This window comes from Rhinolophus ferrumequinum, chromosome 8 (genome assembly GCF_004115265.2).
Source record: "Rhinolophus ferrumequinum isolate MPI-CBG mRhiFer1 chromosome 8, mRhiFer1_v1.p, whole genome shotgun sequence".
Taxonomy (NCBI): domain Eukaryota; kingdom Metazoa; phylum Chordata; class Mammalia; order Chiroptera; family Rhinolophidae; genus Rhinolophus; species Rhinolophus ferrumequinum.
In genome coordinates this window covers 1,189,269-1,213,441 of record NC_046291.1, presented here as the reverse complement: position 1 = coordinate 1,213,441, position 24,173 = coordinate 1,189,269, and the positions used below count along the sequence as shown (strand labels likewise).

The following is a 24,173-nucleotide window of genomic DNA, read 5'->3' as shown; positions in this document are numbered from 1 at the left end:
TGACCGCTCTGTGGTTTCAGGAACCCCGGAGACCCCAGCCTGGTCCTGCTTCTGTGAAGCTGGAGTGTGGACCTGAGGCTCCGGGTCACTTCTCGCTTCCACGTTCACGACCCTGTGTTTTAAGAGGAAAAGGGAGGCCAAGTCCAGCTTCCTTAGTTCCGCCTCCAGGTGCCATCGTCGTGTGACGTGAGCTGCCCACTCTAGTGACAGCACTTTAAATCTGTCCGCTCCAGAGCTCAGACCCATGGCCTCCAAAGACCTGGCTCACCGGAAGGGGCCAGCTCAGGGCCAGGACAGGGAGTCCAGCCAGGGCCCCCACGGCCTTGGCGGATGAGCTCCAGGCTTGGGAGGAAGTGCAGGGGTGTAAGGTGGAGACAAGCCCACGCAGGGGGTCCGCACTGGGGGATGGGCAGGATCAGATGGACGGAGTCGCCAGGGCCAGCTTGTTCCAGCCGTGTTCCAGAAGAGGACAAGAGGCCACGAAGAGGAACCCATGTCTGGGTCAGGAGGCCACACTGTGCTGAGGCCCAACCAGAAGCAGTTCTTCTACACAGAGGGCGGAGTCCTGGGCTTACTCAGGAGTGGTTCCAAAGCATCACCGCCAGGGGACATCACCTCCAGGGGACGTCTCCGCCAGGGGACGTCACCGCCAGGGGACGTCACCGCCAGGGGCCGTCACCTCCAGGGGCCATCACCACCAGGGACCGTCACCGCCAGGGGACGTCGCCTCCAGGGGCCGTCGCCGCCAGGGGCCGTCAGCGCCAGGGGCCTCCCTGGGTGGCACCAATGGCAGACCGTGTTATGCATTTTGCAGCATTTGGGCAAAGCGGTTCTTTTCCTTCAATCATTGGTGAGCTGCTCCGCGCCCACATTTTTCTCCAGGTGCAACTTCACTTACGATGAAACTGGACTGCCCTTCTCACCCCTCCTCACCAGTCTCTAAACTCCTTTGCTCTCCACGGACAACGGTATGTGTTCAGAGCGGGGTGTGCGGAAGGAGCCGCACGGCCCCCCACCCCCAGCCCCTCCTGCAGAGGCCCTGCCTCTTGCCGCCCCCTCCCACAGCACCTCGGTTGCTCTTCTGCGTCTCCTTTCCCATTTGTTTTCTTTGCCTCCCATGTCCCTCCCTCCTGATCCAGCTGATAAGACAATGAAAAAAGCCCCCCTTCGGTGTCAGCACCACAACTGGTGAGGGCGCCTTGGCCTCTCCCCTCCTGCTTGCGCAGCCATCTGGGCACAGCTGGAGAAAATAAACAATGGATGCCCTCGTCAGGCTCAATGGAAAGACACAAGAAGGGGAGCGATGGACCCAGACCTTCTGTGTCCTCATCAAAGCTGGGCTCACCTAGACCTGCATGTGGTCGTACACCTTGACGGACCCGAGAGGAAAGTCAGGCTGAGTCCGCGGGAGGAGGGTGGCTGCAGTAGCCCTGCGCCCACATCCACACAACCCCCACGTGAACCTGCCTGAAGTGGCAGAAGCCACGATCAGAGCAAGTGTATCCTTCTGTGCAAACATGTGTGCTGAAGCATTGCAGTGTGGAAGGGGTTGGCTCTGGATTTCCGAGAAGAGATAACCGACATGGAAATTACTCCAAAGGAGAAGAGATAACCAACATGGAAGTCACTTCAAAGCTGAATTACTCCAAAGGAAAAGTCAATCTTCAGTGCGGGTGACACTTTGCCTCCAGCAGTTGTCCCGATACTGTCTATTCTTCACCATTGAGAGATCCCCCACTGGGCCAGGATGCAGGTGGAGAGCCCATATTCTTAGGGGTATACACTCTTGCCCTGCTTCTCCCAATCTCCTTTCCCAGATTCTTCTAGCCTCCTTGGGCACATGACACACCTGTGCCAAATAAGACACAAGCGGAAGAGTGCAGGGAGACCTCTGGGAAGACTGTTCCCTCCTAATAAGAAGTGTAGATGCCAGAGGAGAGTTTCCTGGCATACCTCTTCTCCCTTTGCTTTGCTTTGGAATTCCTGGAATAGATGTGATTCCTGGACAAGTGGTAGCCACGCTGCAACTGCACAGTGCAGACACGAGGTGGAGAAGCTCCATAGCAGGAAGACAGAGTCTGGATCCCTGATGGCATTACTGAGCTGCCAGACTAATCTCCGACTAACCCTCAAATTCTTATCAACATCTTAATAAATATCCTGGTGATTCAAATCAACTGTTGGATTTTCTCTTACTTGCAGCTGTACAAGTTCAGACAATTAAGTTCATGAACTTATCTAGAAAAAGTGCTACATACCTCATGGCTGAATATCACTATGGTCACCTTCGAAGTCCTCCCCTTGGGAAGCTCTGCACCGATGCCAGCGCCTAGTCCACCCTTCAAAGCAATTTGGGAACTCTTTTTCTGGAACGGCCATCAGAGCTGTCATCGTATCACCTTTGAAGTCCTGAATGGCATCAAAATGTCTTCAATATTTCCTTTATCTTCGGGTAAAGAAAGAAGTCATTGGGGGCCAGATCAGTGAGTAGGGAGGGTGTTTCAATACAGTTATTTGTTTACTGGCTAAAAACTCCCTCACAGACAGTGCTGTGTGAGCTGGTGCATTGTTGTGATGCAAGAGCCATGAATTGTTGGTGAAAAGTTCAGATCGTCTAACTTTTTCACGCAGCCTTTTCAGCACTTCCAAATAGTCAACTTGGTTAAGTGTTTGTCCAGTTGGTACAAATTCATAATGAATAATCCCTCTGATATCAAAAAAGGTTAGCAACATCATTGCAACAAGTTCTCGAACTTAATTGTCAGACCTTGTAAATAACCTACCTGATGTCTCTTTTATAAGATACATTTCTACACATCAACTATTACCACCAATTCATGGAGTTATCAGTAGAGACCCTACTGGGAACGCCTATCCCCACCCTGCAGTAACAAGGAGCCCGCCACCCCCCGCCCCCACCCCTCCAGGTGTCAATAGAGGCCAAGTAGGAAACCTGGACTCTTACTCCCACCTGGCAATAATGAGGCAGTGCCCTCACTTTCCCTGCAAGAGCAGTGTCACAGAGAGTCAGCTAAAGCAGAAGATTTAAATAAGGTCTACCGTTTCATAACGTAATACACAAAATGCCTGGATATCAATTGAAAATCACTTGTCATACCAAGACCCAGAAACATCTTAAATTGAATGAAACCAGAAAATCAAAGTATGTATACCAACAATGAGATGACAGAGGTATCAGAATTATCTGGCAAACATTTCAAAGCAGACATCATAGAAATGCTTCAAAAAGCAATTAAAAATATGCTTGATATAAATGAAAAAATAGAAAGTTTCAGGCAAACAAAATAGAAAGTCACAACAAAGAAGAACCAAATGGAGTTTTCAGAACTTAAAAATAACTTTTTTTTTTTAAATTGGTGGATTGGTCCAACAGAAAAATGGAGGAGACAGAGATAAAAATTAGTGAGTTGGAAGATAGAATCACAGGGATTACCTAACCTGAACAATAGAGAGCGTGAAATGAACACTAACAATAAAACCTCAACAGACGCACCCAGACCTGTGGGGCTGTAACAGAAGGTCTACCACTCTGCCATCAGAGTGTCAGCGAGAGAGGAGGAGGAGGGCCTACCAAAAAAAGGTCCTTGAAGAAATAATGGCCAAAACCTTCCCGAATTTAGCAAAAGACCTACAGATTCAAGAGGCTGAATAAGGATGTCAGCTGAAACAGAAGATATAAATAAGGTCTATAGTTTCATAACATAATACACAAAATGTCTGGATATTAATTGAAAATCACTTGTCATACCAAGACCCAGAAACATATACCACATATAATCCATGCAAAGATACATCATAATCAAACTTATGAAAACTAAAGACAAAGAAAAACTTTAAGCTGCCAGACAAAAATGAGGCATTAATTACAAATCAAATGACAATTTCTCATCAGAAACCACAGAGGCCAGAAAAAAAGTGGGAAAACAATTTTTCATGTACTGATATTAAAGAACTATCAACCCAGAATCCTATATCCAGCAATAACAACCTTCAGGGATGGAGGGGAAATCAAGACATTCTGAGATGAAGAAAATCTAAGAATTCATCACCAGTAGACATACCCTAAAATAAAGACTAAACAAAATCCTCTAAACAGAAAAGATAAAAGCAGGAAATCTAGACAATCAGGAAGGAAGAAAGAAAAGGTAAGCAAAAAAAGGGGTGAATACCACAGATTTTTCCTTTTCTTCTAGAGTTTTCTAAATTATGTTTGGCAATTCAAGCAAAAATTATAAGTCTCTGATATGGTTATAAGTGTACAGAGAAAAAATATTTAAGACAAATATATTACAAATGGGAAGGATAAAGAGATATAAAGGGAGGGGAGTTTTCCACATTTCACTCAAACTGGCAAACTAATGATATCAGCAGGCTGTAATAAGTTATGTATGACTAATATAACACCCAAGGCCACCACTAAAAAAGCTACACAAAGATATACACTCAAAAATACCACAGATAAATAAAAATGGAATGCTAAAAATGTCAAGTGACCCACAGAAATATAGGAAAAAGAAACAAAGAAATATAAAACAGAACAGACAGAAAACAAAAATGAAAATGGAAACCATAGCCTTCACATATCAATGATTCCATTAAGTGTAACTGGTCTCAACACATCAATTAAGAGGCAGAGATTGGAAAAGTGAATCAAAAACCATGACCCAACTATAAGATAACTACCGTGTTTCCCCAAAAATAAGACCTAGTCAGACAATCAGCTCTAATGCATCTTTTGGAGCAAAAATTAATATAAGACCCAGTCTTATTTTACTTATTTTACTATAAGACCGGGTCTCATATTAATTTTTGCTCCAAAAGAAGCATTAGAGCTGATTGTCTGGCTAGGTCTTATTTTCGGGGAAACATTATACAAGAAATTCACTTCAATATAATGATATAAAAAGGTTGAAAGTAAAGTAATGAGAAAAGATGTATCATCCAAGCATTAATCAAAGGTCAGCAACAGTGGCTATATAAATATTAGATAAAGTGGACTTCAGAGCAAAGAAAAATACCAGAGACTGAAAGGGACATCATATAATAATAAATGGCCAATCCATGAAAAAGACATAGCAATCCTAAATGTGAATGCACCAAAAAACAGGTCTATAAAATATAAGAAACAAAAACTGATAGAAATGAAAGAAGTAGACAAACACTCAATTAGAGTTGGAGACTTCAAAACCTCTCTCTCAACTAGTGCTAGAACAACTAGACAAAATTCAGCAAAGATATGGAAGAACTCACAACACCATCAGGCAACAGATATATTAGGTGGGTGCAAAAGTATGTGCAGTTTTTGCAATTATTTTTAATCTTTTAAACCACAATTACTTTTGCACCAACCTAATAATAGATATTATAGAACACTCTGCTCAACATTGGCAGAATACATTTTCTTTTCAAGTGCCCCTGGAATATATGAAGTCTGGCAATTAAGTTCCTGAACTTGTTGCAACGAAGTTGCTAACCTTTTTTTGATATCAGAGGGATTATTCATTATGAATTTGTACCAACTGGACAAACGGTTAACCAACTTTACTATTTGGAAGTGCTGAAAAGGCTGCGTGAAAAAGACGACCTAAACTTTTCACCAACAATTCATGGCTCTTGCATCACAACAATGCACCAGCTCACATGGCAATGTTTGTGAGGGAGTTTTTAGCCAGTAAACATATAACTGTATTGGAACATCCTCCCCACTCACCTGATCTGGCCCCCAGTGACTTCTTTCTTTACCCAAAGATAAAGGAAATATTGAAAGGAAGATATTTTGATGACAATCAGGACATCAAGGGTAATATGATGACAGCTCTGATGGCCAGTCCAGAAAGAGTTCCAAAATTACTTTGAGGGGTGGACTAGGCACTAGTGTCGGTGCATAAGTCCCAAGGGGAGTGACATTCAGCAAGAGGTATGTCGCACTTTTCCTAGGATGAGTTTGCGAACTTAATTGTCAAACCTAGTATACCAAGATAGACCATATCCTGTGCCATAAAACAAACCTCATGAAATTTAAAAGAATTGATCAAACAGAGGATGTACTCTTTTCACAATGGAGTCAAACCAAAGATCAAAAATAAAAAGGTAACAGGAAATTCTCCAAATAATTGGAAACAAAACAACACACTCCAAAATCACCCATGGGTCTAAAAGGGACTCTCAAGGAAAAATTTTAAAACTACATTGAACTGGGGGAGGCCGGATGGCTCAGTTGGTTGGAGCACGAGCTCTTAACAACAAGGTTGCCAGTTCAATTCCCGCATGGGATGGGCTGCACGCCCTGCAACTAAAGATTGAAAACGGCAACTGGACTTGGAGCTGAGCTGCACCCTCCACAACTAGATTGAAGGACAACGACTTGGAGCTGATGGGCCCCGGAGAAACACACTGTTCCCCAATATTCCCCAATTAAAAAAATAAAAATAAAAAAATACATTGAAATGAATGAAAATGAAAATACAACATATCAGAATTTGTGGGCCAGACCTAAGGCACCACTGAGAGGAAAGTTGATAGCACTAAATGCATACAGAAAAAAAGCAGAAGTCTCAAGTTAATAACCTAACCTCCCACCTCAAGAACCTAGAAAAACTGAGAACAAAATAAACCCACAGTAAGCAGAAGGAAGGAAATAATGAAGAGCAGAAATCAATAAAATCACAAACAGAAAAACAATAGAGAAAAATAAAGGTTTTCTTTTTTTTGAAAGATAAAAAAAATGTGACAAATCCCTAAGAAAACTGTGACATACAAAATAATGGTCCCCCCAAAGATGTCTATGTCCTAATCCTCAGAACCTGTGAATATGCTAGTTTACATGGCAAAGAGGAATTAAGTTTACAGATGGAATTAAGGTCACTAACAGATGACCTTAAAAGGGATAGGAAAGATACATCAAGCAAATAACATTCCAAAGAAATATAGAGTGACTATATATTAATACAACATAAAAAGTATTTTTAGAGCACAGAAAATTGTCAGTGAAAAAGAGAAATATTGCATAATCATAATTTCGTAAGAGTTAAATCATCAAAAGGAGAGAAAAATCTTAAATATGGATATGCCTAATAAGGGAGCTTCAAAATGCATAAAATAAAACTGTTCAAACTAAAAGGTAAAATAGACAAATCTACCTTTTCAGTCAGAGACTTCACCACTCCTCTCAGTAATTAACAGACCAAGCACATCAAAATTAGTAATGACAAAAAGACCTGAATAAACAGAGAGGGTGCCAAAAAATTGTATACACATTTTAAGAAAGGAAAACTGTATTAAAATCGTTAATACTCAATATATACCTATAACAAAGGATGAATACAAGTCACGTTTGACTTCTGCATTACAAGAGGTGCTCACAGTGGTTACCATCAATGTAATTTTAATACAGTTATTTTCTTTCTTAAAACGTGCATACTTTTTTTGGCACCCTCTGTATCTATGGAATGAATGGGGGGACATCACTATAGATCCTACAGATACGAAAATGAATATTATGGGAGTACCGTTAGCAAGTTTATACCAGTACATTTGATAACTGAGAGAAAATGGGAAAATTCCTTGAAAGACACAAACTACCAAAGCTTACTCACGAAGAATTACACAACATGAATAGCCCTATACCTCAATTTGGTGAGAACATCCATCCTTCCATGTCTTGATCCCACAGGCTCTGGGATGCCATCTCTGATGCCCTACGCTCTGAAGCTGCTGCTATCCTGTTTCTCGGTGGCACTCCCCTTGGCTCAGGCCAACTGCCCAGCAGATCAGACTTGAGCATCCAGACCCCTCTCCTGCCCCCACCCACCTCCACTTGCCCTGCTATTGCAGATACAAGTTTAGGGGCCCTTCATGTTTTGAGAAAATTCCTCACAGCTTTAGGGGAATAGAAGTGTGTTTGAACGATCAAGTCTGGGCAAGCCTCATAGGTTCTAGAAACACACAGATCTCAGGGCCATGCTGGCTTCCCTCTGAAACAGTAGCAGAAAGCACTGAGTCTTCACTCTCAATCTGTAACCCCAAGGGAGTCACAGGGGACGGAGGAAGAAAGGACCTACATGGGACTCACCATGCCCTAACTCAGAGTGGACTTAACCTGTCTCCTTGTTAATGTGTGTGTTTTGTGAATGTTGCCTTAATAATCTGTATATACCAGGCAAAGAGAAAAGGCTCAATAAATATCTCCTGGGTGTGAAGCAAAGCGGGGGGTGGAGGGATCAAAGGAGAAGAATGCACTTTTGTTAATGGATTTCATTTGCAAAAAAGTTACCAAAGATGGTGAGAAAGGAGGGGGGGAAAATCCTGTGAGCTTTTAAGAGTGAAAAAGTGTCCACTCAGTAGCAAACGAAGAGATCTAGTCTGACAAGACACATCTGGGTCCACCCCAAAGCAGACAGCTGCCACCACGGGTCCTTAATGATCCATCAGGAGTGGGGGGACAGCATCCAGCAGCTCTGAGAGGCTTGGGGAGAAAACCACCATCTTTCTGGAAGCCTAGGGCTGCTTTCATGGGTCGCTGAAGGACACAAGGTGCATGAATGACCTTTTCTGCAGCGTAGAGGACATTAGGAACCTCGGAAGAGCAGCGAGCTCCTGGGGAGACACCTGGGAGGATGAGAGACAGGAGGCCACCGGGCAGGGGAGTCAGGGGGCTCTGAAGTCACCAATGAAGTGGCTGAATAAATACCTATTTAAAAACTCCTGACAAAGAAAAGGTCCCAACATGCAGTAGACTAACTGAGGCAGGTGGACAGCTGCTGCCCTTCAAGACCACGGAGATGTCCCTACCTGGCAAAGCCTCCACTGGCAGAAAAAACGGTCAGAGGGGGGAGGCCAGGCTGTTCTGACCCAGCCCAGCCCCTGGAACAGTGCCCTGCCCGGCTCCATCCCCTGGTCTCCAGCAGAGGTTCCAGGGGACAGAAGGAAGATACTGCCTAGGAGTCCTCCCCACCCAAGGCTTCCACTGAGCAGAGAGCCATGTCTGCACCACGCTTTGTCCACACACAGCCTGAAAGCAGAAGTGTCGCCACTGAGCTGCTCCGCCTTCCAGGGAGGCTGCTTCGGAAGCTCTTCTCACCCATAAAGTAATTTTGATTTTTCATTTTACTTTTATTGCCATGAAGTGATTGATCAATAATAGCTCAAGTGGAAGCGGGTGAGGTTATGATCCTTAGGTATTTAAATAACTAGTGTCAGTTGCTTTCATTTGATCCTATTTGTAAGTAGTGTAATTACGGTGTCTTTGTAATTGCTAATAAATTCACTGAAATAACACAGAAACACAGCCCGGATTTTATCTTCTAAAATAAATTTGACTTTTTTTTCCTTTGGGTTTTATTGCTATAATGTAAGTGATTACACGCTATCTCAAATGCAGACTTGATAACGTGATTTTTAGGATAGTGTATTATAAATGTATATTATATAATGTGAATATTATTACTAAATTGCCACTTATTTGATTTGCAGACAGTGCAAGTAGAATATTTCTGTCATTGTGGCTTAAAGAGTGCCTCCTACTGATCTGGAAATACCAACTTTAATGAAGTCGCCTTGACCTGTGGCTCGTGGGGTTCATGCTGCAGCCAGGTGATGACAGGATCCTCGCCGCACGCAGCGGCTCACAGTCAGGATTCCAGGGCCACGCGCGCGGCTTAGCAGGGGGGCCGTGAGCAGGGGACTTCCGGGTGCCCTGGCCGCGATGCTGCGCACCGCGCACTCGGTTCCGACCTTCGACCTTCGTGGCCGTGGCCGTGGCCGCGTGTCTGGGATGCGTGCTTTCCTCCTGCGGTCTCTCGCTGTCCCCAGATCCAGCGCTGCAAAATCCAGGAACCTGAAGTTCTGTTTGTTTGGTCGATTGAACATTGTCCTTCCTTGTTCAACACTTTCCAGCTTTCTGGGGCCTGTTTTCACCCCCTGAGGTCCTGGGGGGCCGCGCCAACAGAAACCACGGCGCCTGCCTGCGGCCGAGCGGAGATTGCGGGAGCGGAGACTGCGGGAGCGGAGACTGCGGGAGCGGAGGGCGCGGGGGCAGAGACTGCGGGGAGCCGAGATTGCGGGGGCAGAGACTGCGGGAGCCGAGATTGCGGGGGCAGAGACTGCGGGAGCCGGGGGCGCGGGAGCGGAGGGCGCGGGAGCGGAGACTGCGGGAGCGGAGATTGCGGGAGCGGGGGGTCGCGGGGGCAGAGACTGCGGGAGCGGAGATTGCGGGAGCGGGGGGGTAGCGGGGGCAGAGACTGCGGGAGCGGGGGGCGCGGGAGCGGAGATTGCGGGAGCGGGGGGTCGCAGGAGCGGAGGGCGCGGGAGCGGAGGGCGAAAACTTCTGTTAAACTTAGCTTCTTGGGCACATTTCTCTCCCTTAATCACAACCGAGCAAAGTCTGATTTCCCCACAGCGGCCCCCGCGTGAGTGTGTTCCTACCCCAGGGGGTGGGGGGGGTGTTCCTGCAGCTGCGCCAACTCTCCAAGCAGCCCACGCAGGGCAGGCGTCCCGCAGGGCACACGGGGAAGGCGCTCGGGTTCTGAGGCCTCGGCAGCGAGGCGGGAAGCATGCAGGGCCGGATTCCCACGACTCTGCCCTCTATGACGGAGCCACAGGTCCTGCCCAGTGTCCCATCGACACCCGGCCTGGAGGCCACAGACGCTGGGAGGGGTCAAGTGAGCGGTCACCCCAACTCAGGTTGCCCGGTCGCCCCAGGAAAGCTGACCGTCTCTCAGCACAGGGTCTGGCTGAAGTGGGTAGTGGGCACCGGAGAATCAGGGTACCATCTGCACCCATCTGTGTGTGAAATGCTTGGTAACTGGAAGTGAATCTGCTAGTCTTTGGGTCCACATACGGCCTCGTAATGACCTTAATGCAGTGTGTGCTACAGTCACCGGTGACCAGAGCAAGGGACAGTGGAAGACGCCAGACCTCAGCCGGCACGCCCTTCTAGTGCCAGCGTTTGGGACGGACGCGGGTCCTGGTGGCAGGTGCACACCTGGTCACCTCTGGCGGGAGGCAGGTGAGCGAGGGCCTGTCCAACAAAGGCAGGTCCAGGAAGGACGAACTCCAGGGGCACTCAGGGCCGCGGAATGGTCAGGTGAACCCCAACCTCTCTTGATTCGTTCATTCAGCCAGTTTCTGGACAGCAGCCCTGCCCAGGAGCCATTCGTGTCGTCATCACAGGGGAAGCTGTGGTCCCCAGAACCCCATCACCTGCACGGTTTAAGCAAAGGATCCGGAGGGTTGGAAGAGAGCAGGGTGGTGTGAGAGGGGCCCTGCTGTCCTGAGCCCCCACTCCTACCACCTGCCACATGCTCTGGGCAAAGGTGAGGGACACGGAGAGGGACCGATCGTGACGAGGGCCACCTGTGCCCATGGAGATCAGGGGCCTTGGCTGAGCTGCTCCTGACAACTGGGGTCACACCCCCCATACCTGCCATTAGCTTCCCTCTCACATAGGGAACTTCGTCAGTTTCCTTGGCTGCAAAGGAGGTGGATCGAGCTGATTTCTAGGACCCTCCTCCCTGGTCTATGACTTCACGTATGACACAGAGGACATAGGTGTGACACGCATGTGTGACAGGCACTGGGACTGCTGTGCTTGCCCTATGGTCCAGTCATCGGCACCCTAGGGCCTCCTGACAACGCACCCCTCCCCCAGGAGCTGGGGTGGCTGGAGCTCTGGGGACGGAAGGGGTTCGGCACTACAGGGGTGCCGGCCAAGGGCATGACAACTGACAGGCAGCTCCACACGTCCCGGGTAGTGCAGTTCATGTCTGCACCGGGTATCAGGTGTGACAGGCCTGTGCTCAGCCTGCCATGTTTCCCACGGGGGCGCCTGTGCACCGGGAGCTCACCCCCTTCACACCGTCCACGGAGCTGGGCACATGGCCCCCACGCACATGCCCCGGCCCCCAGAGGTGGCAGCCACACCAGGGATGAAAAAGAAGGGTCAACAGTGAGGTCACCACCAGCGGATGCTGGAGGTGATAGAACCTGCCTCCCACATGGACATCAGGACCGAGGGGGTGGGGGTGCCAGCCTGAAAAGACCCCACAAGGTTTCTGAGAAGACCGTGCACCTCTTGCCCAGCCAGGCTGTGACAGCCACTACCACACTGAGCAGCCAACGGTGACAGACAGATGCCACCCTTAGCAACAACCCCCACCCCCGTGCACGGCACCCAGGAGAGTGAGGCTGGCATGAGCACATGGCATTGAGAAGAAATAACCTCACTCCATCAGCAAACAGGATGGACGTGGACCCAAAAACCAGTGTCGGTGGCTAGGGTGGCAGTGCCCAGGCCAGCTCACGCAGCTCAGGCCACTGTGGGGCACCAGGAACAGAAGGCAACTTATATTTCTGTCTACTTCTGATTTCAGTGACATCAAAGGGCATGTGAACTCCATGCACCATGAGAGCAGAGAGGACAAACGATGAGACAAAAAGCAGAGCTGGGAAAGACAAGAAAACTGAAATGAAAGCCACTTCAGCTCTGAAAACTGCCCAGTGATGTCATTTGTGGAACCCTCTCCCGTCTGCCCGGCCCCTCCCTGTAGCCCCAGGACTGTCCCCTCCTGAAGGCTCAGATGCCTCCCTGATGGGGACAAGCACAGGCTGGCCTGTGTCCCCTCCCAGCGTTTCACCAGGTGCTCCCACATCAGCAGGTGGGAGAGGTGGCGTGATGGCCGTGGATGGCACTTGTGCTTAAATGTGCCCCTGCTGTCCCCACCCCCAGGGAGCAGTGACAGTGGGCGTCTTGTTTGCAACCACGCTCTCCACCCACGTGACCTCACCTGGGAGCCTGGTTGAATGCTGTTACCTGTGGCCAAATTATATCTGCAGCCAGTCCTCTCGTGCCACAGGGGCACCCATTCTACACCGACGTGCAGCACACACGTCCGCCACAGGGACAGTCAGACCTTCCCACGCAGGCTGTATCTGGCAGCGGCACCATTGATGGTTACATGGGTCCAACCTGTCAGCGCGACTTTCTGCCCCCACTCCCCACGCGTGCGGAGTGGATTCTGCCAGCGCACCTCCAAAGTGCTGCGTGCCCCGCCCCCCTGCTACCACCTGGACGCGAGTCACCACATCCTTCCCCTGGACAACGTAAGGGGCCCCTGACTGTCCATCCCGAGTTCACAGTGTCTGTCCAGCTGCCCAGCCCACTTTAAAGATGGAAATCAAAGCCTGCTGCTGCTCGGCTTAACCTGTGTCCTCCTACTGCTCGTCATAAAGGTGGAGGGAATGTCACATTTGCCTGATGAAACGGACGCCTGCGGCTCTGAACTGGAGGCATGGTGCAGCCACGTGGGCGCCCAGAGGACAGAGCCGGGCCTGGAAGCCCGCAGCCCCCAGGCGCTGCCTAGGAGACGGGGAGACGCAGCCCAGGGATGGCTGCCCTGCGTCACCCACTCTTGAGCACGGAGGGTGGGGGACGGGGGACAGACACAGACGTCTGAGTTAAAGGTGACTCAGAAAAGTGGGAACAGGAGAAGGTGGGGAGACTTGGAGGAGGCGGATTGCTTGTCCCCACAGACTGTCCCAGGCATCACTCGGGTGCCCACGTGGAAAGGAAAATGTGACTCAAAGGAGTCCCTTGAATGAGCACCAACTGACAGCTCCGGACACTGTTTCCTCGTCCCTCAGTCCTCTCATTGCCGTGCATTTCCTTTGTGTTGGGTCCTCACGCAGCTCACACAGCGTTGGGACTTGATGACAGGGACAGGCAGCTTCCTCCCTGCAGGTGGCTCCCTGCCAGGCGACCCCGGGCCCCTGCTTGCCCTCCACCTGGACCTTACTTCCTGCACCTTTTCAAACAGCTCATCTCATGCATCTTCCCGGTGTTCTCCGAGGCCTCTCGCCGAGGCCACCACCCTGTCCCCTCCTGACTGTCCCTCTCCTGTGAGGGACACAGCCAGGTGTACCCAGCACTCGGAGGCAGGGACCGCGCCCCCCGCCTGGCCCAGGGCCTGGCCCATGGGACGTGCTCCCGCTCAGCTCCCGCTACTGGTCACGTGTCCCTTCTTTCCTCCTGCTTGCCCTCGGCACCTCTCCATCCTGGGTCACTGTTTCCTGGGCGCCCTGCCCCCCCCCGTGCCTCCCCCAACCCTTCACCTGCTTCTCTCCACTGTCCCTCTGAGCAGTGCACCCAAACCCACACCCTCCTCTGACCCTGAGCTTCCCAGCCAGCCCATCCCCCCATTCCCACAACTGAAGGCCACGTCCGCTCACTCACCTGCCGGATCCCGCACACACGCAGTGATGACTGGCTGTCCCAGGACGCTCTGTGGGCCGAGCCCTTGCTCCTCGGTCTCCAGCCCGGCCCCTCACTGATCCGGCCACAGCTCCACACCCAGAGCTCCAGCTCCTTCTCCCACCCCCAAGGGGCTGGCCATGCAAGTGGAGGAGCAGATGGGTGTAGGTGGGGACACAGGAGCAGACGGGGACAGGTGGGGACAAATGGGGCAGAAGGGGACACAGGAAGATGGGGGCAGACGGGCAAGTAGGGGCAGACGGCAGGTGGGGGCAGGTGGGGACAGATGGGGATAGGGGCCAGTGGGGGCAAGTGGGGGCAGACAGGTGCACGAGGCGGAGATACCATCCTATGGTGGCAATCACCTCCCTGGCCCCGCCAGGCTAAGTCCGACTGTCCGCTAGGTCTGTTGTACTTGTGCCTTCCCTAGTAACGCGCAGTGATGCATGGCCCCACGTGCGTGTGGCGCCACCCACAGGACAGCCGCCAAGATCCGTGCTGAGGCGGAACGTCGACCCACGTTGCTGCTGAGTGCCCACAAAAGGGACTGTCACATTTGCAGCACAAACAGCGATGAGGTACCCTTACCTGCCCAGGACAGGCACTCACACCGTCCACACACGTCCAGAGGGGTCAGTCTGGTGGGTCGCTGCGTGGCCGTGAACCTGGTTCTCTGCTACTTCTGTTCACACGTCCATCGCTCTCTGCCTAAGCACCAGGTGGTGATGCCCGGACCTGGACTGTGCCCAGGAAGCACGTTCCGCGAGCACCTGGCCGCCGACTGGCTGCGCCTGGACCTGCTGTCCTGGCCCAGGCAGGGCTGAGGATGACCTCATGGCCGCTCCCTCCTCGCGGGCCTGGACCCTGCGCCTCCTGTCGGGGGCAGGCTCAGACGTGTCGTCACGTGGCGGCTTCCGCACACATTGAGGCCGTGCCACTGCCATCCACGACAGATGTCCCAGGTGACCCCCACACCGCTGCCCGGCAGGAGGCACATTCTCCATGGGTCCACGACTACGTGGCCCCAGTGAGAGCTCTCTCCGAACCCCTCTTTTTTCATCTCATTACAGGTGGTCCTGCTGACGGGGCGGTTAGGGGTTGGGGGGACAGCATCATACAGACGCGAAAGGGGCTCAGAGCCTTCAAGACGCCCCACAGATCAGAGAACGCTGAGCGGGCAGCCAGTTTATGTGGCTTTCACGAGGCCACTCCGTTTCTCTGGGTTGCACGGGATGAGAAGCTGCACCCTCCTGAATTAGGGGCCAGGAGACCCAGGACCCGCCCTCCTTGAGGGGTAGCCTGCCAGGGGGCAGCCGCTAAGGGTCTCCTCTGGGGCCTGTCAGACGCCTGGGGGCCACAGGCTCACTGCCCACCTGAAGGCACCTGGCTGCCCGTTGGCTTCCTGTTTCCTGTGGCCACCTCGTCTCCCCGAGACATAAGCATGGACACCGAGCCCCTTGCAAGGCCGCGGCACTCCGGCCCCTCCCCGCCCCGCCCCCGCCCCTGCCCCCGTCCCACCCCGCCCATGTCACCCCACGGCCTGATGGCTCCAGTCTTGCCTGCTCCATTCAGCAGTGTGATTTCAAGTTCTCTACTATATCCAAAGATTTTTTTAGAATATTCTAGAATACTCCTGCAGAAAAAAAGACTCCTTAGATGGGCAGAGTATTAGGTTTCTTTTCTGTAGCACAGCCTAGTGTGTTACTGAATTCACTGTGCAGATCCAACGGCGTGAGTGTGCAAACACACCCACCTGTGCCGAGACGAACGAGACACCATCCCCACCCCAAAGAGCTTGGACAAGGCCAGAGGCACGATCCAGTGACTGGGAGAGTGGGAGGAACGAATGTCACCAGGGAGAGCCACGTCACTGTGCCCCTCTAAACCCTCCAAAGCTCCTCTGGCGCTCAGAGTCCAAACACGTGGTCCTGGAGGCCAGGCTGCCCCTGCCCACCCCCACCCCCACGTGCCCAATGTGACCGCCTGCGGTTTCTGACAAGCACACGAGGCCCACCCCCAGGGCTCCGTGCCTGCACTCTCGTCTAGAACCTTCTCCTCCCTGATGTTCCAGCCCCTGCTCCAGAGACGCCTTCCTCACCCCTCCCGGGGCCACCTCCTGGTTTCCTACAGCCCGGCTTGGCGTGACGTCTCTTCCAGGGCTCGGCAGTGACCTACCCTACAGCACACGTCTGTCTACGGACGACTTTCCCACTGCATGAGTTTCCCAGGGCTGCCCTAGTGAAGTAACTGCTTCAGACAACAGGGATCTATTTTCTTCCAGGCCTGGAGGACGGAAGGCCGAAACCACAGAGCCGGCGGGGCCGGTTCCCGCTGAGGCCGAGGGACAACCTGGCCCAGCCTCTCCAGCTCCTGGGGGTGCAGTCCTTGGAGCTCCCTGGTTGTAGCATGTCACCCCATTTCTGCCTCTGTGCTCTCCTTTCTCTCAAATGACACTAACCACCGGACCCAGGGCCCACCCTCATCCAGGATGATGCATCTCAAGATCCTTAAATGACGACATCTGCAAAGACCCTTTCCCGAAACAAGGCCACAGCCACAAGTTCTGTGTGCACATATGTTTGGGGGGCCAACACTCAGTCGCCACAATGATCTCCCCTCCTCCAGCCGGATCTCTGCAGACTGTTCCCTCCTGGACCTCCAAAGGCCCAAACCATGTCAGGCACACACCGGGCGCCCACGCTGAGTGAACACAGAGTGAGGGAGCTGAGGGTGGTCCTAGGGTGGCACGCAGCCCTCAGCTGTGCTTAAGGATCTCAGGACAGAGACCATCCTGATTGGGTGGCACCGATGTCATCACAGGGTGCTTATGAGAGCGAGGTGGGAGGGTCAGAGTCGGAGAAGGAGCTGTGACGACAGAAGCTGCGGTGGCAGGGGTGCAAGGAAGAGGCCTGAGCCAAGGAATGTGGGCGTCATCCAGGAGCCGGGAAAGGCCTGGCAACAGCGTCCTCCCTGGAGCCTCCGGAAGGCACGAGCCTCCGACACCTGGAGCTTAGGCCTCCAGCCCCCGAGCCGTGGGGACAGTGCCCAGGACACTCCAGTGTCAGTGACGGCCGCATCAGGGAGGTGCGCACGGATCTCCCCTGGGGTCTGCTTCCTGGTGACAGTGCATGAGGCGGTCACACACGGGAGGGCATGGCAGGACCCCCTCAGAGCCCCACCCTCCCGGGCCTCGCCCACATTCAGCTTAGAGGGTCAGCAGGCCACGCAAACAGCCTCTGGACAGGAGGCACCCTGAGAGCGCCGAGGCTTTCGGGCTGTGTCCGCGGGGACACTGCTCGGCAGGGCGTTTCTGCAGGAACTGCAGACGTGAAACACTCTGCTTTCGGAACAAAGTCTCTGAGGTCCTTCTGAGCTACCGTGGAAAAGCCGGGGTCCCATCTCCCCACCTGTACGTCTCAGCCCCCATGAGGCCCAGTGACAACAGCATTCAAGGCAGAGGGCGTTTTGGGGCAAAAACCCTTTGAATGAGGGCAAGGTAACTCCATACCTCGCTGAGCCTTTAACTTCCCTGTAAACAGCAGTGACGCACATGTGCTGTCAGACGGGCACTGACAGCACCTTGGGGGACGGAAAAAAGGCTGTTTTATGTTCATTAAGAGGTCCGAGGTCTTTCAAGTCATTTCTGAGCAGATAAAAATTATTAGATTTGTGTGTGTGTGTGTGCTGACAAATGTAAAGTTGTTACCAGCTGGAAAAAGCCAGCTCTGGTCTGACACGAGTGTGGGTAGGTAATAATTAATTGACAGTGTTGGCTGCCGCACTCTGGAAACGTCCGTCCTAAGCAGTGTGCCCAGCTGCTGGCGTCACCCACCTGTCCCGCCCCACCTGTCCCGCCCGCCGTTGCCACGGGCATCTCAGCCAGCTGGAGTTTCTGCATCTAAGTGACATTCTCTCAGCAGGAGTTCCCCTTCTCAGAGTGGATTGGGTTAATTTCAGCTTTGGCTGGTGCGTGGCGAGTTCTCTTTGCTTCTTGCTTCCACAGCAATGAGTTGACTGCATTCGTCTGCTGAGGAAGGACGCGTCACATTCAGCACACGAGCACTGCAGAGCACACGAGGAACGCTGCCGGGGGCACAGCAGCCGAGCGGCCTCCAAATGTCGGGGGGCCGGGGTGCGGCGGGACAGGAAGGGGCCAGAGAAGGTGCAGCTGGCTCCCGAAGACAAATGCTGGGAGGAAGGGCTGGGGTCTGGAGCAGTAAGATGAAGGGGCGCTCGCTCCAAGGTGTCGAGCCCCGCACCCCACACTGTGAAGCCCACAGTGAGTGGTTTTGCCTTCGGCCCGAGCGTTTTCCCGAGTCTCAGGGAGGATGTCCAGCCCGAGAACCCGCCCCGCAGGGGAGCTGCTCCCAGCCCTCCCCACATGTGCTTCCTGAACGACAACGAGGAATGGTCCAGTGCCCGCGGACCTTGCCTTCGGCGGGGATGACTCTCCAACGGTGCCCTACAAAAGAACACCCACGATGCCATGGCACCCCGGCTCTCTGCTCCTGTTCTCTTCTGTTCTTCCCTGAACGCCACCACCTGGGAGCTACCCCACCCCGGCACTCACTCTCCCTCCGCGGCCACGTGCCCTGGTCTTCCCCCCCCTTTCCCAGCCTCAGACGCCGCTGGCGGGTGCCCCGGGGGTCAGGCCTGCACTTCCTCAGCTGGCACACGTGCCCCGCGGGCGGTGCATCAAGACTCACACACACCCCATGTGGAAGATCCATCACCATGTGCAACACACCTGAGGAAAACGCCTTTTCAAAAACTAACAATTTTTTATACCCTCACTAAGCACAGCCCCCATCAGGAAATGTGGGCACCTGAGATGGCAGGTACAAGCCGACAGCTCCCAGGGGCCCCGCCACCACCTCTGTCCAGGGAGCTCCCAAATGTGAAAAATGTTCTGATTAAAGCAACTTTGAATTCAGACTTTCAAAACTAGTAAGTCAACAGTATGGACAAACTAATTTACACACTTATAGATCAAACCTATAGTTCCATCTGGCTTCCTCGAGAAGAATCTCTAAATACGCCTCTTTCTGCGATGTCAGCCATGCTGCCAGCCGGGGGACCACGCTTTGCCTCGCTTTGCACGCTTTGTGCCACGCTTTGCACGCTTTAGGCATCTGGGGAGGAGTTTATAGTTCGCTGGGCAGATTCCGACATGGAGGGACACATCGGAGCCTCCAAACCCAGGCACCAGGGAGGACCAAGGGCCACCCAGCCTTTCCAAGGACAACTCTTGGGTCCAGTCATGGACGTGTCACTTAAAATGCACAAGGTATTAGCTGACCCTTTATGACGATGGGGTGACTACTGAGAACCTGGCTCGTGACTTTCCTAAAGGAAGGCCTCAGGCCCCCGCTTTCTCTCCTGATGTCAAATCCAGGATCACCGGGCACAAGCTTCCGGTGCCCAGTTCTGACCAGCCATTGCCTCTGCCCACACAAAGCCCAAGGGCATGACAGCAACTGCAGCCTGCTGTCCGCCCCCGACTGCCAAACCCCAAACCTCGCAGAATGGCCCAGTGGGAGCATGAGCTGTGCTTTCTCACTCAATGGCTGCTGCCTCCTGCCTGGCCTTTCCAGAAACGGGCAACTGGGAAACAGGCACAGAAAGGGCCTAAGCCGACTGAAGGAGCTTCTGACAAACAAAATGGGCTTTGACAAGAAAGACAAGAGCTTCCTTTGTTTCTGCTGTTACAGAACCCAACACTGAAATTAACTGAAGACACTGCGTAAGCAGAGCTTTCTGGAACACCTGCTCTTGCCCCTCTGTGCTGTCAGGGGCTGCTCAGTGACCACCACCACCAACAGGGGACAGGTGAGGCTGGTGGCCCGCTGGCGGCCCACCAAGGCCAGCCCTGCTTCGCAGATGTGGACATAATTGTCTGTAATTCCCTGCAGAAAGCTAAATGTCCTTAGCCTTCTGGTATCAATTTGAGAGAACGGAAAGGTACGTTAGAGAAAAAGGAATGCTTCTTCCTCAATACAAAACCGTCATGGCCGCACTCACGTGCCTGTGAGACACCAGACCAGTCCTGCAGCAGGTTCAGTTCTGGATCCCCGGAGCCTCGAATGTTCCAACATGGGATCTTCAGAAACGTACTTGATTTCCACCCTGGGTTTCTCTCAGGGGTGTAAGCATTCTCGTGACTGAATCACGTGCTGCTCTGAAACTACTAGGACGTGGGGCACCTGCTAAATTTGCTTTCCTCTGCCCACCACTCATGAAACACCAGAAAATGAAACACTGACCCCATGAGCACACACGCCATCGGGGAACGTACACTAGGTCACTTCAAAGGCGGGCCCAGGGTACCGGGGTCCACACCGCGTCAGAGGAGCTATCTCACAAATGCAGGCTGGACACCGGCAGACCTCCCGCTGCTAAGGACACCCTGCCATGTGGACGCTGAAGAAACGGGCCTGCTCCTTGCAGCCAAGACCATGGACCGGCCCCGATAATTAAAGCTGCCTTTCTTCCCCCTCCCTCCTCTCCTTAATGGCTCTGTGAGGCGCGGGCACCAAAAGACACAGTGCGCTGGCCCAGCGACTCGCCGCACTCAGCCAGCCAGCAAAGCCCTTTGTTTCCGAGTGAAACGCAGCCATTTAAATCTGGACTCCAGCTGAAAAGCTGCCGGGAAACTATTTTCAATTCTTGAAACCCAAAGCAGGAGGGTGTTAGTGGGGGGAGAGACAGAGAAAGACAGAGAGAGGGAAGAATAAAAGAGAAAAGGAGAGGAGAGGAGGCAGGCCGAGGGGGCACAGGCAGGACAGCGTGCTCCATGGTGGGGACGCCTGATGGGACTGTCCCCAGCAGGAAACATGTTCTCTTCCGCCCTGCCCAACACTGAGACCACTGGCCACGTGGCTACTGAGCACCTGAATGGTGGCCAATACAACCGAGGAAGTGCATTTTAAACTGCATTTAATTCACTGACATTCAATAGTCACGTGTGGCGAGGCGCTACCATATTGAACACAGTGGATGGAGCTCTCGAGTAAAAACTCACATAATTCACAACTTACAGCTGAACCCTGAGCTCAAGTGCTCACGTCTACAATTAGCTTGTAAGAAAGTTTACTTTTTCTAAGTTTTCAATAGAAGTAAATAAAGAAATGTGATTTTCTCTCACTAGTCTTTTTGGTTGACAACTTGAGTTTATATATATATATCACTTTGATTTTACATTTTATCCCATTGACTAAGCTCCAATCCCCCTTCAGAGAAGGAATTATAAGACCAGCCGATGCTGGCCACTGCACGAGGCTTCCAAAATTTCTTTTAAAACAAATACGCCATTCTCTAAATCTGTGGTACTTTCTTCTTGTCTTTGGTATTTCCTTTTCACTCTTCTTCCTTTTCTCTAATACAGAAGATTGCTAAAACAGAATAAGTTTCAGAAAAACTCATTTTCAATCTTAATAATGTGCCTGAATGAGACCACAGCATGTCACAGCAAACGGTGAGTGAACTTTGCATGTGCACACACACATACACACACGCGTGACATGCACGGCGCAAGCTCAGGAACAACGCAGACGAGGGCCACAGAAAGGTTGTATTTGTCCACGTCTGAAGAAGCAATGTACAAGCCCTGCACACCATAGCACAACGGTGAGCAATGAAAGACTTCCAGTGACATCTGGTCTTCTGTAGCAGAATCTATCATTTTTCCCCAGTGATCATTACAGATCATTCCAAAATAAAACTAGGAAATTTCACATCCTTTGAAGAGAGAGATGCTTCCTCCCACCCCGACGACACTACAGGGCAGACGCTTTGTGCCGTTTCTTCCACTGCGACTGTTGGACCATCCCTCACCCACCCCACCCCCCAATTTTAAAGCTACAAGGAGTCAGCAGGCTGGCAGCTTCCTCGTCACCGTGAAGCAGCTTTGGTGGAGGGCGGTCCGTCACTTCAGCCATATCCACTTGTCACCCACGTCTGCATTATACCCAGGGCTGTACCTGCGGCCCGGCAGCTGTGGGAGGGAAGCAAGCCATGGTCACCATCGGTTTACAACCCAGCTCACCCGCAGCTGCCCCGTCCACCCTTCCTCCACCGGCCCCTGCAAAGAAAGCACAACTCTGCCTGCAGGGGCTTCTAGCCAGCAGAGGGCGCTATGAGCGTAACCAGCCCGTGTTCCCACTCGTCAGGACAACTGGAGGTGGGGTCAGCCACACAGGCACTGGAGACAGCAAGCGCGTTCTTACTGTGTTTCCCCAAAACTAAGACCTAGCCAGACCATCAGTTCTAATGCGTCTTTTGGAGCAAAAATTAATATAAGACTGGGTCTTATATAAGACCAGGTATTATACAATACAATACAATACAATACAATATAATATAATATAATATAATAATACCAGGTCTCATATTAATTTTTGCTCCAAAAGACGCATTAGAGCTGATGGCCCGGCTAGGTCTTATTTTTGGGAAAACATGGTAGTGCTGACCATCACAACAGAACCATTAACCTGGAAAAGTCACTGATGAGTCAGCTGAGATCCATGTGACAGCCCGGGCCTGGCTGGGACAGTGGGAGCATCGGCCGAGGGTAACACAGAGCCGCTCCAGTGGGTGTGGGCAGCCAGGGAACCACAAGAGGGCAGAGCGGCCCTGCCCCAGGCAGGACAGGGCTGTCGCAGCAGCAGTGAGGTTGGGAGCACAGCCGTCTAAGCCCGGGCTCCTCCCACTGGTGTGAAGCAGGGGCCCAGGTGACACAGGACGCAGTTCGGCCTCACAGGTGGACCTGCAGTGGCCAAGCGTTCCCACAGGCAGAGGCGTCTGTGTGAGCACAGTGACCGCGGGCTTTGATGGCTGGTCCTAACAGGCAGGGCCTGCTCCCGGGGAGGGCAGCCTCTCACCATGGAGATGTGGGGGCTACAGAAGACCAGAAGTGGCAGGAAGGAGTAAGGTCGGCCTTTCTGCGCTCTGGTGATTCCGACAGGCATGAGGGGGTCGCTGGGCCAGAGGCTGCAGGTCCCGCCCGCGTGTGGGGCCATAGTGCCTGCCACCTGCACCTGCGTCCATGGCCTCAAGGCTCAGGACGTCCTGGGAAACAGACAAGCAGGAGCAGGGGGACGGGCAGGCGGTTCCCCAGGGTGGTGAGCGTCCAGCCGGGAAATGGACACAGAATGGGAGCAGAGGCACAGCGCCTCCCCACAGCCGAGAGAGAGACGATGCCATGTCAGTTGGCGAGGGTGCCCGGGGGCCCGTGAGAAAGGAGGTCAGGCGAGGGGTGGAGGAGGGGTGAGCAGGCCAGAGGAGGCTGAAGAAGGGGAGGGCGGCCATGACGCGATGGGACCTCAAGCCCAATGAGGACTAAGAAACGGTCATTGGCTCTGGCATGAGGACAAGAGGACGGCGGAGAAGAGACCTTAGTTCCTGAGGGGGTGAGATGCCATGAGTCGCTAAGGAGAGGACGAGGAGGGTGGGCTGCTTTCAGGAAGGCGGCCTGTGCCCGCGCGTGTGCAGGGCTGGTGGGCAGAGTCTCTCTCTATGGGGGGGGGCTGTCAGGCAGAATGATGGCCCCAAACATGTCTGCGCCCTAATCCTCAGAACCTGTGACTCCGTGACTTCACAAGGATTACGCGGAGGACCGTGAGACGGGAAGGTCATCCTGGATCAGCCAGGTGGGCCCAGGGTCACCGGGAGGGCCCCAAGGGAGGGTCAAGTCAGAGATGTGACCACTGAAGCAGAGGTAGGGACACGAGCCCAGGAACGCAGGCAGCCTCTAGAGGCTGGAAAGGGAAAGGTGCCTCCGGTGACATCGTGACTCTGTACTTGTCCCCCAGACCACGAGAGGTTCACAACACTGGGCTCGCAGTGGCTCAGGGTGGTTCGTTACAGGAACTCAGGCAGGCACGTCCTGCTTTCCTGATGGGACACACCT

The 24,173-nt window shown here is 52.6% G+C and overlaps 1 protein-coding gene across 1 annotated transcript in view; it reads right to left on the bottom strand.

Moving 5' to 3' along the window:
- Positions 1–21,819: 21,819 nt before the first annotated feature.
- NDUFA10 (NADH:ubiquinone oxidoreductase subunit A10) overlaps positions 21,820–24,173 on the bottom strand; it is a 32,142-nt gene continuing 29,788 nt past the window's right edge. Inside the window, exon 10 of the mRNA XM_033112263.1 lies at positions 21,820–22,259. Within this exon, the coding sequence (XP_032968154.1) occupies positions 22,191–22,259 (69 nt within the window). The 3' untranslated portion in view covers positions 21,820–22,190. The remainder of the gene's footprint in view (positions 22,260–24,173) is intronic.